Below are 16,387 nucleotides of genomic sequence, written 5' to 3'. Positions count from 1 at the left end.
TGGGTTCTGTCACAGACTTAGTATTCTTTGAAGGGTTTATTTGTTTTCTGTGCTTTTTGAAAGCAGCTCTTAAAACTTTTGATTGAATTGTACAATTAGATAATATTTTCTTCCTTTAGATCTCAGTTAATTAAACTTAAATTGTTTAATTATGCTGGGTAAATGCATGCCAACTTTTTGGTTAATGTATTGTTGCTGCTTAAGACTATTATGATGGTTATAGTGGTTTTTCTTCTTTTATTGTGGGAGTGTGTTTTTTGTGTGGAAATATTTTGGATGCTCAGATGCTTCAAACAGGCCTTAAAATATTGAAAATGCTGACCTTTGTATATTATTTGTAATACTAGTTTTAGCTAGGGTATTTCACTGTGAATATTTCCTCAAAGTACTTGAAGTGAATGTGCCATTCTGTAACATTCTGAATTAAGATCTGTTGCTTGTATTACATACTCCCTCTACCAGAATTACTGCAGAAAGTGAAATGAAATTCTTCCACTCTTTTTGTCACTTGCTTCTGCTTTTGTACATGCTTCAGTTTCTCTCCTGATTTGTTTAAATGATTAAGAAGTCATGAAAATTCTTTTGAGAGCTGAGGTATTAGCTTCTGGAATACATATTCCATTAGTCTAGTTCCTGTGGATAGATCTGCCAATTGTGAAATTGCTTGCTGCCTGGAAGTTATTGCCAGTTTTTCAGAGTAAAATTTACAATGTAGTGTTTTGGTAGTCCTCTAGCTCTCATGGTATATGGTTATTGGTAATTTGTATTGAGTTTTTTAGTTGAAAATTTTGTGGTGTCCTCTGATCCCCCTATGTAGTTGATTATGCTATTAAATTTAGTAAATTATGCAGGTGACTTATTGTGGAAATTGCTCTATTCTTCATATTCCTGTTGTCTAGTGGAGCACTGTTGGATTAATTGAACTTTCATGCCTTCCCAGTGGATTTGCCTTTAAGCATGATAATGTTGCTTGGCAAGTAGTTTTCAAGGAAGGTCCACAGAATGCTAACACTAGTTTTCGTCTTAATAACAACTAATAATGTTAATACTAAACTATAGTGTGGTAATGAAAGAGTAGAAGGAACAGTGAAAACTCATTGCCTGGGAGACAGGCACAGACACTTCATGACTACTGCTTGCAAGAGCGTAACGAGAACTGAAGTGTTTGCCAGGCCGCTCAACAGAATCATCTCCTTCCATGAAAGGTTTGGGTCATATGCCCAAGACACAAGGGCATACAGAGACGTGAATGTCAGCAACAGCCATAATTTTCATAATTCTAAAAAGGAGCTGAAAAAGATAAACCTCAGAGTGACAAAATCAGCAGTACAAGAGCACTGCAAGAAATTCCACCTATTTCAGAGGACAGATTTGAAGAATCTGTCCCAAAACAAATGAAGATCAGATAGGTGATGACGAAAGAAAAAGAGGTGATGTTGGAGGAAGTGTGATTTCAATTGCAGCAGTCAAACATCTGGAGACAGAGGAAGAACTGGTTAGTGTCTTTCTCTGTTATTCCTCATGTCTTGCTGATGTTCTGATTAAATCCTTTCCTATGGCAAAAAGGAAAGCTATCGAGTTCTTAGACAAAATATTAGAGGAAAGCAAAAACAAACAAGAAGAATACAAGGAAGATGACAAAACACTGAAAAACTGTGCAAGGAGAGGCAAATGGAAATACGCTGTAGACCTATTTATGGAATTTGAAACAACTTTGTTAGGAAACCACAGAGCCATTTGCCAAACTTCTACAAAAGTTTCCAAATTGGAACTGCACCAGTCAAAAGCAAAGATGGAAAAATGCTTACAGTGGCAGTGGAACAGAAAAATAGGTCTGTTGCACTAAAATAAAATTTTATCTGAACTAAGTACATGGCTCCAAGAAGGCGTTGAAATGTAGCTCTACTTTTCATTTGTTGTAAAATTATCTGTAGTTGGTCATAAGAGTTTGATCTAGTGACTCACAGTTACTTCTCAGTAATAAAGAGGATGCCTTCCCAATTAGTCGGTGGCCTTTGTTAGCAAAGCGTGTTCCAGGAATTAAGTGATTGTATTTTTCAGTATCAGAACTAGGAAATATTAAAAATACTTCTCTCTGCCCACTGTGTTCTCTGGGTTCATACTGGACTTTGAACCTCTTGCCTACAGAGCTTTCTATGTGGGCTTTAACTCTTATTAAAAAAACTAATGCAGAAAACAACCTCCTTGGAAATGGATGAGTTTTGAAGTTGAGTAAGAGGAGAATAATTACTTTATAGTCCTGCTTTAAAACTATTATGGACTGTTGATATGGAGTAAGGGGAAAGAACAAGAAGGCAGGGGAGGCCGTGGGTTAATCTTCAGTTAACTTTCAGGCTTGACTCAGTAGTGGGATGCCATCAGAAGCATGACATTTTTCCACTCTGTCTTTTGCTTGATGTTCTGTACAAGTGTTTCTTACAAAATCTCCTGAGAAACAATATTAGATTTTTATTTTACAGATACGAATTGCCAGGAATCCATGGATTAAATTTTGTTCTGAAGAACTCCCTTGGTGGTGGTGGCATAGCATCCCTAAGAAGTGACCCACAGGCATGTATCAAAGCATTGATTTTAATGTAGTTATCTTTTATAACTATGTATTACACAGTCTCTTTTATAACCAACTTTTAGGCTGGAACTGTAAGCTTTTGGGTTTGACTCTTTAGTTCCTTTTAATTTCCTGTTAATATATGTTATCTACTTAATTGTTTTAAGGTTTGAAAACAACATAGGGAAGTAGAAAGTTGATTGAGAATATTTGGTGAAAAAGATGTGTACAAGAAACTGTTAAGAGAGTCATCAAATCAGTTATGCTCTTTATGATGTGCTACCTGTGTTTTTAAATGCACCAGCAAAATTAACTTCTCAAAGGCTGTTGCATTTTGGAGAATGCAGATTTACTAGACGATTCTGATTGTTTCCTAGTACATACAGGAGCCATTAACTGTATGACAACTCTTCTAGCTTAGCCTATGACTCCTACAGTTAAACTACCGATCATTAATATAAATCTGAAGGAGAAAAATAGATGGATAGGAGATCTTGTGTGTTCACGACTTGTAAATCTGAAACTAACATTTTTTTGCAAGTGTATAATTTGAGTATTAAATATTTGAAGCTTCTAAACCTGAAGATGAGATCCCTTAATGTGGCAATCCTGTGGTTACAGCAAAGCACAGTTCTGCCACCATGGGCTGAGAAATGCTTACGTGTACAAATAATCTCAGCATAGTCAAGAAGGCTGTTCACAAAATAAGATGCTATGTATGAACCAGATAGCAGAACTGAACCCAAATTAAATTGATTTTTAGCACTAAGTACCAAATAAATTGAAGAAGCTATTCCATCTGTTCAGGTTTAGATGCTTGAAAACTCAACTCTTTAGTTTTCCTTAACTATATTTATTCACAAGTGAGAAAATCAAATAAACGGAAAAGGTAGATATAACTGAATAACCTACAGTCCAAGGCTTGATAAAATTCATCCCAAATTTATATATAAGTATATGTAGAGATAAATACTCAAAAAACTTACACAGCATGCTGAGTTCTTACACTGATTATAGGAAAAACACCCTATTAAACCATCCTTAAAAACTTAACTTACAAAGGTGTTATATTTAGATAGCAAAATTAAATGTTGGTTGGGGTTTTTTTTTTACAGGGCAAAGCACTTGGACAGATGCTGTTGGATTTCCAGATCAAAAATGTTCCTGATTTAAAATCACTGATAGAGTAACAGGTGTTTAATACATATGCCTTTAACACTGAGTGGTATAAAAACATGTTATATACAAGAACTGGCTTCTTGAGTGAGGTTTGGGGGTTTTTTTTAAGGTCAAAGAGTAGAAATTAGTGACAGTTATCTCTCAGAGGCTTAGCTATATGGCACAGATTAGCAAATGTTTTGAGTAATACCAGACTAATAGCTTTGTCTGTGACTGATAACATTTCCTGTCTAGATAATACATTGGATGAAGAATTAATTTATTTCCTGTAAAATAGAATTAATCAAATTGCAACATAACATTTAATTATGAGACAAGATAATCTTTGTTCTAAGATGGAAATTACCTCCTGTTCCGTCCATCTCTCTTCCTTCTCTCAATCTTTGTTTGAAAATTAAATGGACTGATGTAGTTGAGCTCCTGTCATCTGTGTGTGTCCTGTGCATGGAGTGCGGCTGGGTAACCTGCTGTGCATTGCTATGAAGTCAGCACTGGGGAACAGCTTTCCCTGTTCGGCAATAAAGTAATAATTGTTACTGCTACAGAGCGACTGGTAGTAAATGCTGACCTTTGGCAGTGATCGACCAGACTTCTAGCACTTTGTCCAATTAATGACAGATTTTATTATCACAGTTTCCAACATCTCTTACTAATTAATCCATCAGTTGAAAGCACTGACAAGTAGTAAACTGCAGATCTTGGCGTGGGAGTAAATTTGAAGATGAGGAAAGGAGAGTGCTGTGAGCTAGTCTGCCTGCTCGCTCTCTCTGGCAGGGAGGAAGGGGGGCTGGGTGGTGGAGGGATACCTCATTTTGTTTCAGGGCTCTTAAGTGCTTGGTTTGTGCAGCAGAGTCCCACCTGGATTAAGTTCATTTGACTGCTATTTGCATTGCCCTTCCCACAGAAAGGTCAATAAACTTTACACAGAAACGTCTGTCTCCAGCTGTGAAGGAATACCATGTTGAATGCAGTGTGTTCCATCTCTCTTCTGACTTTCAGTTACCACCTCCAATCTCCCTGCACAATATGACTAGCATGTTTAAATTAGGATACTCCCAAACTTCTTCACCTGATTAAGCAGAGACTTTAAAATCCATATTATACTTCCTGGGACAATATCAAGGTGGAAATTCTGGTCCAATAACTGTGTTTCCTCTGCAGAAGCCATAGAAATATTACTTCGTGTGTTCAGGCATTTTATATTCAGAAATGAATCCTTTCCTTTATTTTGTGGAGACTGTATTAATTGTTTAGTGCTGACAAAATGAGACATTACTAATATCACATAAAATCATTAAAATAAGCATTTTTAACTGTCACCAAAAGTATCTCTTAGTCGTTCCTAAATCTCAGTCTGTGCTACCACTATTATTAATTTCCTAGCCTCTTTCTTGCTAATGAGGACTATACAATGAGTTGTTCCCACCCTTCTGTAGTTTTGTTCACTTGAATTGAAGGTATCATAAGTGAACACTTCGTCCATCTAAACATACTACTTTCTTAGCGAGTCATAAGTACTACCTGTGTATACAGCATGGTTCAGTCTAGTTGTAAAAAATGAGTCATTACTTCATTCCAGAAAAATATCCAACTTAATAACTTCAAAGGGAAAACGGCATGCTGGTTTTATTACGTTTACAGTCATTGTTCATTAGAAAACACTTACTAATAATTTGGAAGCCTGTTAGTTTAGCAAAACAGACAAAGGTATTGAGAGTGATAATAAAAAAGTGATAAACCTCAGTAGCAAACCTACAAGGATATAAAGGCTACAGTAAATATTTGCAGTTCACTCAATATGCTGCTTAAGTGACTCTGTAAATGTGTATGCAATAATCTTTGAATAAAAGTGAACATTTATAAAGTATAAATTTGTTTGTCATTTATGTTGTTTCTTCTACTGGAAGAGAGTGATACTTCAAAGGTTCTTTGTTTTGGGTTTTTTTCACTTGCCTGCAATTTCGTGCATTGTCTTTGCTGGTTCTTTTCTTCCTTCAGATTTTGTCTGTTCTGTCCCCAGTCTTTTTTAAATACAAAACCTGAAAAAGTAAATGATACTATTTTCTAGAGAGCTGGTCATTTACAGCTCTACAATGGAAGCTGTAATTTGCTGAAAAGAATGGTACGGTGTTCAAATGGATTGGATATGGGAATACAAAGGCGTTATTTTTTAATCCCTGGAATTGCCCTTTTGGATACTGTGAACCCATCCTTCACAAACATGTTTTCTGTCCATTATTTCTTTCAGTGCATCGGCTTAAACCAAGTGGCATTGCTTTTCAGATACTTTCTTGCAAACTATAGCCTCCAAAAATCCCTATCCAAAGATTTTATTCTCCTTGACCTCCTTAATGTGTTTTGAATTCATGAACCTGTACTTGTTCCAGCAATCCCAGCTAACCTTGAAAGCTTGTTAAAGCTGCATTTGTTTTGTCATCTACGGTAGAGATTGAGTAATTGAGAAACGTTTGGTAAAACATAAATCGTAGTCGAAGGTGAGCATGCATGCAGTCAGCATTGGTTTAACTTCAGTCAGTTAAAAAATGCATTTTGCGTGCTTGTTAAACCAGGGCTGTTCCTCGTATAGGCAAAACTTACTCTTCCAATTGCCTTTCCTTCCTACTTTTTTCCCTACTGTTAGCTGTGTTAGCTGTGAGGGCAGGATGGAAATAGTAATGCCTGGCATATAGAACGAGGTTCCATCTGATACACGAGTTTCAGTGTAATGGAAACTGGTCACACCTCTTACCTGGGAAGTTTTGGTGCTGTGGCTCATCTGCATTACAAAACAAAGGCTGCATTCTCTTACTTCTTGCAGCTTTCTTACTGCATCTGTCCTCACTCTCAAAAATAAATCATGGGGTTTATAGTTGAATTATTCTACAGCAGCTAACAGTCCACTTTGTCAGTTTGTTGTTTAATATTTCAAAGTGATTTTCCCACTGCTATTTGTGTATTAAAGGTACAAAAGTTATTATACAAAAGTGACCCAAGATAAAGGGTGTGCCAGAGTGTTTGAGGCACAAAGTATGTTTTTGGTTTAGCCATCTCCAATGAAGCCATTTTTCCACTAAAATACAGGTTATTTTTCCCTTTCAGAGGAGAGGAAAAATAATTGTAAGTATACCTTTCAGATTTTGTTTTATGCCGTGGCAGTTTGAAGGTAATAGGAGTGCAGCCCTGAGGGTTTGAAAGCAGAAAATGTTGGGTTGCAGGTTGCCTTTCAAGAATCTGAATGGTTTCATTCAGAAATGACTTTGATATGTTGTACTAAGCGCTTTGCACACAGTAACGCAACAGTTTCAAGGTAGTGGCAAAGCCTTACTTTGCCTTCTGCAGCTGGGTATGTGTTGGCTGGAGGAGTGAAGCCGTTTCACAGACCTGTCTGCCATGTAATTCCTTGTGTGTTTGTTCTCTTGGGGTTCCCAGGCCTGAGAGTGAGCAAGTAGTTTGCGGGGGGAGGCTCGTTAGTGCCTCAGGTATGAGGAAATTACACTGCAGAAATGTCACACCTCTCGCCTTATTTCTTTGAAACCCTCCCATGCAGTAAGGCTTTGAGTCTCCTCCTCGTGGTGATTCCTCTTCTTCAGTTTCATCCTGGTTTCCTTTCCGGATTTACTTGAAATGGACCCTGGCGATTTGGGGATTAAAGCTAACTGGCATTAAGAAAGCAAACAAAGGATGCCTGCAAGTAAAAGATCCCGTTGGGAAATGTCTCTTTCTGCCAGGGAGTTCAGCTGCATTCCTGTACCTACCTTTGGGCAGGGGAGAGAAATCTGAACTGTAGGACTGAAGCATCTCTAAACGCATATTTCAACAAAGACCATCCAGATGCTCCCTTGTCAGCTTTGGGGAAGGGAGGGGGGGGGTCTTGAGATGGCAGCACTGGGCAGGACCAGTGCTTATCCTCGCAGGAGGGAGATGGAAATCTTTCTGTGCTAGGACTTCGATAACCTGGCTGGGGCACATTGCTCCAGCTCTGGACCGGTTGGCTGCTGTGACCATCACCAGATGGGTGAGACCCTTTATCATGATGAGGGTTTTTAACCTTTTCTATTTCCCCTGTCCCTTAAAAATAATGCACTAGTTAAAAATGAGAAAAGCTCCCCCTCCTCTCCCTGTTTTTATTTGCTAGTAGCAAAAGCTTCAAACCTTCCAAATATATTTAAACATCTGGATTTGAAAACATGCCGGTTTGACTATATGTGTGGCTGGCGGCTAATCCAGAGGGTTCCTACCAGCATCATAAGCCACATCTATAAGGTACTTTCTCTTTTGTAAGTGACGCTATTTGAAGTAGGGGTGTGAGAGGGCTAAGCCTCTCTTGTGTAAAAATTTGGCTGAGACTCTCCAGAGAAAATCCCAAATGCCTGATCACTCTGGTAAGAAGTGCTGGGGCTCAGGCCTGTAATTGGCGACCAAAAAAGAGGTGATGGTGGGCCTCTCTCTTTGCAGATGAAGCAAGATGAGGATCGTCTTCAGCTCCCCAGGAAGCTGCTCTCTGCTCTGAGCAGGAGGGCAATGCCAGCCATCATTTTTTTGTTGGCAAGCAGTGAGGTACCCCACTCCCCTGAAATATTTTTTTTCACTGAGGAGTGGAAAACTTGCTTTGGGTCATTGATAAGCCTCCTTTTTCCTCTGAACAAGATCCTGCCTGAACCCTGGTTCAGTATCCACGGTGGTAGGATGCTCTCACCTGCTGGGTCCTTCACATCCCCTTTGCCTTTCTATTCGTACTGGAGCTGTTCCCGGATGGAAAGAAAAGGGATGGTGAACCTTTTCTCTTTTTTGCTGGTGTGACCAGAGGGGTTCTACAGCTTGAGGGTGGTGCCGGGATCTCATTCTTGATCCACAGGCTCTCGGGTTTAAAGTGACTGAGGAGGGAGAAAGAACTTGCCGTTTCAAGATGGAGAGGCACCGAGCTGTTGCCGCACGAGCACTCCTCTTCTTGCTTCCCGTTTTTGTAGTTGGCATCGTGTTCGTTGCGGTGTTTGCCTGAGCGTCCGCAACCTGCAGGAGGCCAGGTCGGGCAGGCGGGCAGCTTTAGGGCCTGGGTTTGGGGGAAGATGCTCCAACGAACCACTTATTCTCCAGCGTCGCCTTCCCCCCCGCCGCCGGCTCCCGGTTTGCCACAGAGGCGAAAGCTTCCCGCTGCCGCCGGAGCGAGGGAGCGGGGCTGCCTGCGGCACCAACACCGGGCAAGGGCAGCGGCTCGGGCCGAGGCGGCGGCGGGGACGCGGCGAAAAGCTGCAGCCGCGGCGGGGCGGGGGGTGGTGGCAGGCGGCCCCCTCCCCTGCCCCTCTGCGGGCCCTGTCATCTTCCAGGTAAGATGAATGCCTGTCCCATCCATCATCCCGCAGTCCCCGAGGGGGCGGGAATTTGCTCGGCTACCGAAACTTATTAGCTTCAGACGGGGCGGCTTTGTTGACCTGACAGGGCTGCTCTTTTGTGGGCTCTGTTGCCGGGATTTTAGCCATTTACATAACGGATTAGCGTGAAACAAAACGCATGGGAATGCCGCTCCGCCTTTTCCCCACTCTTTCTTAGCGGGCGGACCCTTCGAGCGAGTTAGTTCATAACTGTGACTTCCCTCTCTCCCTCGGAGACCCGTTTTCTTCCGAGGACGAAAGGCGCGCTCGGGAGCCACCGCTCCGCTCCGCTCCGCTCCCCTCTCCCGCCGCCGAGCGAGCACGGCGGCAGCCCCCTGCCCTCCGCCCCCGACTCGGCCGCCTCTAGCCTCCCCCCGCGTTGCCCCGGGGCGGGCGCCCAGAGCCCCTTCGGTCCCATCGGTGGAGGAAGGTGAAGGAAGCGGCTGCGGCGCCGGGAGCCCCTCGGCTGTGCTCCCCGGGTGCGGGGCGGACGAAGGGCTTCGGACGCCCTTTTCCTTGCCCTTCTACCTGGGGGGGGAGAGCTGCGGCTGGCACCCGGCCCTAGGGCCCAGGCGGCGGGCACCGCGCCGCCCCGAGAGCCGGGCCGGGGGACGGCGCCCGCCGCGCTCCCCGATAAAGGCCGGCGGCTCCTCGGGGCGGGCGCTCCCCGCACGCCCCTCGCCCGGTGGGCTGGCCCGGGTGCCCGCCCCGCCCCGCCCGGTAGCCTAGAAAAAGCGGGGCCGGGCGGCGGGCGCTGCTCGGCGGCAGCGAGGGCTTTCCCCCCCCGCCCCCCCCGCCGACCATGAAGAACCCGGTGCCGCAGGCGGCCTCGCTGCTGCTGGAGAAGCTGCTGCTCCTCGTCCACGTCCGGCCCCTGCCCGCGGGCTCCGGCGGGGAACCACCACCACCACCGCCGCCGCCGCCGCCGGCGGCCGCCCCCGGCTACTACGACACCAGCCGCTTCAAGCGGGGCGACCTGCTGGAGGTGCCCCGCACCCTCTTCATCCACTTCGGCATCTACCTGGGCGAGAACCGCGTCGCCCACCTGATGCCCGACATCCTGCCCGCCTTCACCGGCGACCGCCGGCAGATCCAGCAAGTGGTGACCAACAAGCGGCTCATCCTGGGCGTCATCACCAAAACGGCCAGCATCCGCGTGGACACGGTGGAGGACTTCGCCTACGGCGGCAGCATCCTGGTCAACCACATGGACCGGCTCTTCGAGGATCAGGTGCTGGGCAGCGAGGAGGCGGCCCGCCGGGCCGAGAAGCTGGTGGGCGCCACGGCCTACAGCCTGCTCTGGAACAACTGCGAGCACTTCGTCACCTACTGCCGATACGGAGCCCCGGTCAGCTTCCAGACCGACAAGGTACGGCCCGGCCGTCGGCGCCGGGGCGCCCCGCGGGGCGCCGCTCCGCCGGGAAGCCGCGCAGCTCGCCGGCGGAGGCGGCGGCCGGCGCCGGGGGCGGCGCTGCCCTTGGCGGCGGCGGCGGCGGCGGCGGCCCCGCTGGGCGCCCCGCTCCCCGAAACTAGGTCAGCCGCCGCCGCCGCGGGCCCCCGGCAGCCGCTGCCCGGTACCGCCCGCCGCCCCCCGCCGGCGGCCGTCCTCCGCCGCCGGTGCGGAGCCGCTGGGAAAGGCGGGTAGCCTGGCCTCTGCTGGCTTCAAGTGGCCAGGAAGGCGAAGCCGCGGTCGCACGGCAAATTAATACGCGCTTAAAACGCTCGGGAAGCTGCTCGTTGCCGCCGGAGCCGCAGGCGGTGCTGGGGCTAAAGCTGGGGGCGGGACTCGGTGCCGGGCCCGGTTTTCTCCCCGTGCGGTGGCCCAGAGAGCCCGGGCGAGAGCGGGGGTAGCAGCCGCTGGCCTCTAACGGCGAGAGTGGGCACCTCCAGCTGCCCGGGTACAGCTTTCCTCCTTAACCCTGACCCTTTCCTTTTTCTTCTTTTTTTTTTTTTTTTTTTTTTCCCTCTAGTTCTGTGAGACTGTGAAGATGATTATTCGGGACCAGAGGAGTGTTCTTGCTTCAGTGCTTGTGGGATTAGCATCGATAGTCTGCCTAGGTTTGGCACCCTCCACCACGCTCCCCACTATCTTTATTCCATTCTTTCTGTGGATGGCTGGCTAACAGCCTTGCCAGAGGCTCGCGGCCAGCCTCTGTGTATAGGATGTATACTACTGTATTTATGAAAGCACGGATTACTCTTCGGTGTCGCGTAAAGTTTCTTAACCTTGTGTGCCATTTTTAAATACAACTTTATCTAGAACACAGTGCACAAGGCATAGCTTACTGTGTAAGCCAAATAATAGATTTCCTGAAAATCTCAGTTGATACATTTTAACACACCTTTAAATCATGAAAAAGTAGGGTTGCGATGCAGTTCTGCTCCTTGCCTTTCGCCGTAAGTGATTCCGGTAATATTTCTTCGCTGCAGAGCTGGGTGCCATAATTATTAATAAAAACAGATGATGGAGTTCCACAAAGCGATGAATGTTGAGAACAAACTACTTACCTCTTCCTTTGATATGTACAGTGTATATTCAGAAGTTACAGTCTCTCTTTCTAAAATACTCTTTAGTGGAGATACAGGTGAGTAAACTGACTCTTTCTGATAGCAAAGAAGAACCACCAACCCTAGGCTGGGGGCTGGGTGCTACAGGAGCACATCTGGACAGATTGTCTACAGTCATTTCCCTTCTGGGAAGTGTTCACTAATCTCTCATTCGTATTAATTGTGTAAACACTTGCTACCGTATTGAACAACTTTTTAATTGGGTTAGTGGTGAGGAAAGACAGCAATTCATCAGCATTTTCCTTCCTACTGATAGTATGGCTAATATAAACGGCTACAGAGGGTTTTAGGGAATACAGGAAGAAACCAGCTTGCTTTATGACAACTAGTTACATACAAACATTGGAAATTTCCAGCATTCTAGGTCACATGGCAGGGAAGAGGAGGACAGATGCCAGTTTAGTTCCTGCCTTTCCACAGCAATGGGACCCATGTGGGTGACATAAAGCATCAGGGATTGTTGGAGCAGTTTCTGTGGTGGCCATACTGTCATTTTGGATATTGCCTTAAACCAAGATGCCTCTCGGTGAAAGATGACATGTCTTCCTGTACTCATCTCTTGTGAATAAGTATTCACTTGCAAGCCAGCAGTTGGTGCTAAAAATGTTTCGTCTTCAATGTTGATGCCTTTCTCTTTATCAAGAATGTGTAAAGTTGGATTTGAAATCATGTTCATCTAGCCAATTGTTTGAGTGCTAAACACCTTTGCTATTTTTTTTCTTAGCGGTGTCTTAATGTATGCAGAGAAATTGTTCAGCTCCTGGAATGCCTTGCATGCGATACATGCACTTACATGCTCATGTGCTGTGCTTGTTTTCCTTTCTAGTTAAAGGCAAATACAATGGTGTCTTCACCAAGGACTGAACCTCAAATTTACTTCTTTTTATGAGTAGTGTCCAGTATCCTGTCATCAGCTCTGGTACGGAAGTGGCCACTTTCCCGTTTTGAGAGAGACTCATTTTAACTGTGCTGTAAACCCCCTTCTCCTTCCCCTAGACCTTACAGCTGCTTGAAGATTGGATTCTTGAACTGTGAGTCTTTTTGGCTGCTCTCTAATCATCTTTCTTCTTCTGGCTGCTCCACTATAACCGACGAAGAATGTAAAGACTGGGATGAAATTCCAGGCTCGTAGGAAACAGCAGCATGACTGCTGCTGCCGTCAACCGAGAGAGGATTTCAGTCCAGCTTTCAGTACGTGTTCAGTCTGCAACCCAGCTCCAAACAGCTGGATATCAATTACTGTTGGATCCTCATAAACAACTTCTGTTCTGCTTTCAAAGATTGCAACGCTCAGTGTAACTGTTTCTGGTAAACTTTTAAAATTAAGGTGTTTTTTAATTAACATGAATTGCTTTTTCATAGTGTACGCGTTAGTAATATTTACATAAATTCCAGTGTGGTTTTTTTACTTGCTGTGCCTAAGGTATGAACTGTAGTCATTACTGTAATTATATAAATAGAATTTATTCATTTAAAAATGTCTACCGGCCTCTTGAAATTGAGTACAATGCTGTAGCATTTCTCTTAACATATCCCAGTAGGGCACTGAACAGTCCATTAACATGCAGTTACATGGTGTCTCATTACAGGTGGGCTTTTCTTTTCCCCTTTATTTACTTGGGATTTATAAGAATTCCAGTGATTCTTACGATTCACTTATACAATAAACAACGGGGGTCATGACCAGTAACCAAATCATAAGTGGGATTGCTGGAAGGCAGAGAAATGTTCCTACTCTAGCTTCAGTATTAAAGGACCAATGCTCCTGCTTTGCTAATACTGTTGAGAAAAAAGCATCCAGATTAAACTGGGGGACAAAGCTGGGATTTTCCTAGGTGTCTATGAAAGAAATTAAAGCAGTTCCTTACAGACTTCCAGCTGTATTAGTAGAGAATTTTCCTTCAACATGCGAAGTTTGCAGCTTATGAAATACTATGAAATGGTCTAGAATGTGTTGCTATATCCTGTCATCAAAGACAAGTAATAATGTGGGCATAGAACAGAAATTCAGCTGCATGTTTAGAAGTTTTTCCTACCAACCATAATTCTAGCAGAGATCTGGAAATTTTGTTAAAGTCGGGCATGAGTCAAATCAGTCATACTCTGCGGGGAAAAACAAGACTAGCAGGCATGAATTCTCATGTTCAGCTCAGCGGGTGGTGTTTGTGTGCTGAAATATTTTGGTAAATGTCAGCGTCGACTTTTTTTTCTGTAATTACTTGAGTAAAAATAAGCACTTGCCCTAGGTGGAGCACTGCATTTCAGACTTGAGCTCAACTGTGATGCCATTGAAATGAAGGGGCTAGTTATAATAAGAAAAACACAGAAAACTGTGGAGCAGTTCAGCTGTTTGGAAATGCATGTGCTTAGAAGTGAAATTGTTCATCAGTAACTGTAAGTGATGGTGATGGGGAGTGTAAATCTAGAGCTGCAGCTCATTTTAGTGGTGGGGCTGTTTTGAAAAGCTGTGGTTAAACCAGAATATGTAATGGAGGAGTATAACCATCACCCCTGTGCCACTGGGAAAGGCAAGTAGTGAAGACATCAAGTTAAAAGGATAGATGTTTCGCTTCAGGCTTTCCAAAGAAAATAAAAATAAAATGAGCATTCACGAGGCTTGAAATGTTTTTACAAAACCTGTGTTTAAAAGAAAAAAAAAAAAAAAGAAAAAAAAGTAGGTTGCTAAATGAAGACATTAGAACAGTGAGCTTTCTGTTTGTATTTATTTTAGCTTGGAACATAAATGATTACTCATTTTGTGGTGAGCAGTCATCTGCTGCTTGATTTCACCTTTGGGTCCTCCTGTGCTGAAGGAGTATGCTACATATAAATACCATTGAGGCTTTTAATGAAAACAAAATCATAGCAATACTTGTTAAAGTCTGAGGGGGTGGGGAAAAGGGAATTAAACTTGTGTGTGACTTGACATCGTCCAGACAGATTTTAGAAAGCAAGCTGCAGCAACAAGAAACATTAGAACTGTGATCTCTAGAAATGATATGGTGTTGTATTATTTATTGCATGTTCTCACATTAAATAAAGCGTCACACCACTGAATGATACAGAACTGTTAGATAGTCATTAGTTAGCATTTCCTTTATCCACTAAAATTAAAAAAAAAAAAGTTCTCAGGTGACTCTAGGATCCACTTGCTCCTTACACTTTGTAGTAGCTTAGGACCTGATTCCTCTCAGCACTTAACTGTCATGAATGGGCTTACAGACGGGAAATGAAGATACAAAAACTTAGTAGTTCTGAGGCTTTTTGCTGTAGTGCACTGCACTTTCCTGTAAGCTTTACAGAAATCTTTCAGAACACTGTGCTGGTAAAATAAATTATCTCCTCTTCTGTTGGAATAGATCACTAGAAGTATCTGAGGGCTATTTTTGGCATAATTTCTTTAAAATCGATTCTGTGCTTGTGTTTTGTGGCTTAGCTTTGCCTCTGAAGTCAAAGGAACATTTAGGATATGGTCCTGAGTGTTCAGAAGCTTTGGGAGAAGAGGGGGAAGTGGGGAGATCTTTCGGAGACCTAAATCAGAACTACATTTATTGCAGTACCGCAGTTCTGTCTGTGACAAAACCGGTGATTTACGTTTACTGTTTCTGTGTCTCATAGGGTAGAAAACTTTCTGTAAGATGTTCTGTAGCATTTTTATGTTTTCCCTGTTTATTAGGGAACTTTATTTAGCCCTGTGACCTTCTTTTAGTAGTTGCCTCTTCCCTACAGTATATCTGTGAATTGGAAAACAGTCGGTGGCTGCTCTGTGATAGTGCCATTTGGAGCAAATCAGCTGCATAGTCCCTTTCAACTACATGACAACACCTATGACTAGGTGCTTGGTCTGAACGAGGCAGTGAAAGTGTGGGAGGCAGATAACCTAGATTTGTTTTACTTGCAAGGGCGGGGCATACTAAGTGTGCTGAAGGACCTGTCGGTGAGCACAGTAGGTGTGTGCCTGTGAAGACTCAGATGCTGCTTAGCTGGGCACAGTGATGTGTCTGGTCTCCTGTCCCCAGCTGGAGTTTAGGGGGCTTGAGATGGGGTTGCATGTTAGGGCAGAGATTAAATAGATTAACTTGCCTTCTCGTAAATTGAGAGTTATGCCATTAATGCCATAGGCCGTAATCTAACCTAGTAAATAAAATGGGCTGGGGTCCATCTTCTGACTACGTGGTGGTACAGTGTGACTCACGTCCATATAGCTAAACTCCCTCACCGCTACAGCGTAGCTTCACCTCCAGTGTCTCTTCATTATGCTCCCTGGCCTGCCTTGTCCCAAGGCACGCTCCAAGGGAGCACAAGTTACCAGGGGCTGCAACTGGCATCATGCAAACAGCATCCATGCGCAAACCTATTCTGTGACCTTGTTTAGCTGATTAACCTGGCTGGAATTTTAAAGTAGACATCCCCATTTGTAACCCAAAACCTTGAGTCCCTTCTGGATTGAGCAGCACTTTGAATGGAAACAGCAATACCATTTTATAAAGAGTGCAAAAATGTGATGGTTACAGCATTTCTGGGGATTTGGGAGACCTGTTCCTAGGACCTTCTCAGTCCATCCTGCAAGAGCCTCGCCAGACTTCGGATAAGGCTATGAGGTAGCTACCCTTCACCTTTTCTAATTTTATCTTATGGTTAGGACAATGATTATTGAATTTTTTTTATCAAGTCGGGCAACAGCTGTGGCTTTGAGTTAGAA

General features: G+C 44.1%; 2 protein-coding genes across 4 annotated transcripts in view; both read left to right on the top strand.

The window, feature by feature from the left end:
* LOC142031770 (uncharacterized) overlaps nucleotides 1-5,789 on the top strand; it is a 66,590-nt gene extending 60,801 nt beyond the window's left edge. Inside the window, exons 18-19 of one of the 3 annotated variants that reach the window (XM_075029441.1) lie at nucleotides 2,481-2,571; nucleotides 3,685-5,789. In XM_075029441.1, coding sequence (XP_074885542.1) covers nucleotides 2,481-2,571; nucleotides 3,685-3,759 — 166 coding nt within the window. In that variant the 3' untranslated portion in view covers nucleotides 3,760-5,789. Of the gene's footprint in view, nucleotides 1-2,480; nucleotides 2,572-3,684 lie in introns of those variants that run through there. The other 2 variants (XM_075029432.1, XR_012650609.1) reach the window with 2 other exon arrangements.
* Nucleotides 5,790-9,919: 4,130 nt separating this feature from the next.
* Nucleotides 9,920-14,828, top strand: LRAT (lecithin retinol acyltransferase). The gene is made up of 2 exons (XM_075029463.1): nucleotides 9,920-10,486; nucleotides 11,088-14,828. Exons 1-2 carry the CDS (start codon nucleotides 9,920-9,922, stop codon nucleotides 11,238-11,240), a joined length of 720 nt encoding a protein of 239 aa, XP_074885564.1. The 3' UTR covers nucleotides 11,241-14,828.
* Nucleotides 14,829-16,387: the final 1,559 nt, after the last annotated feature.

The sequence above is a fragment of the Buteo buteo genome, chromosome 1 (assembly GCF_964188355.1).
Source record: "Buteo buteo chromosome 1, bButBut1.hap1.1, whole genome shotgun sequence".
Taxonomy (NCBI): domain Eukaryota; kingdom Metazoa; phylum Chordata; class Aves; order Accipitriformes; family Accipitridae; genus Buteo; species Buteo buteo.
This window is presented reverse-complemented; position numbering and strand designations above follow the sequence as displayed.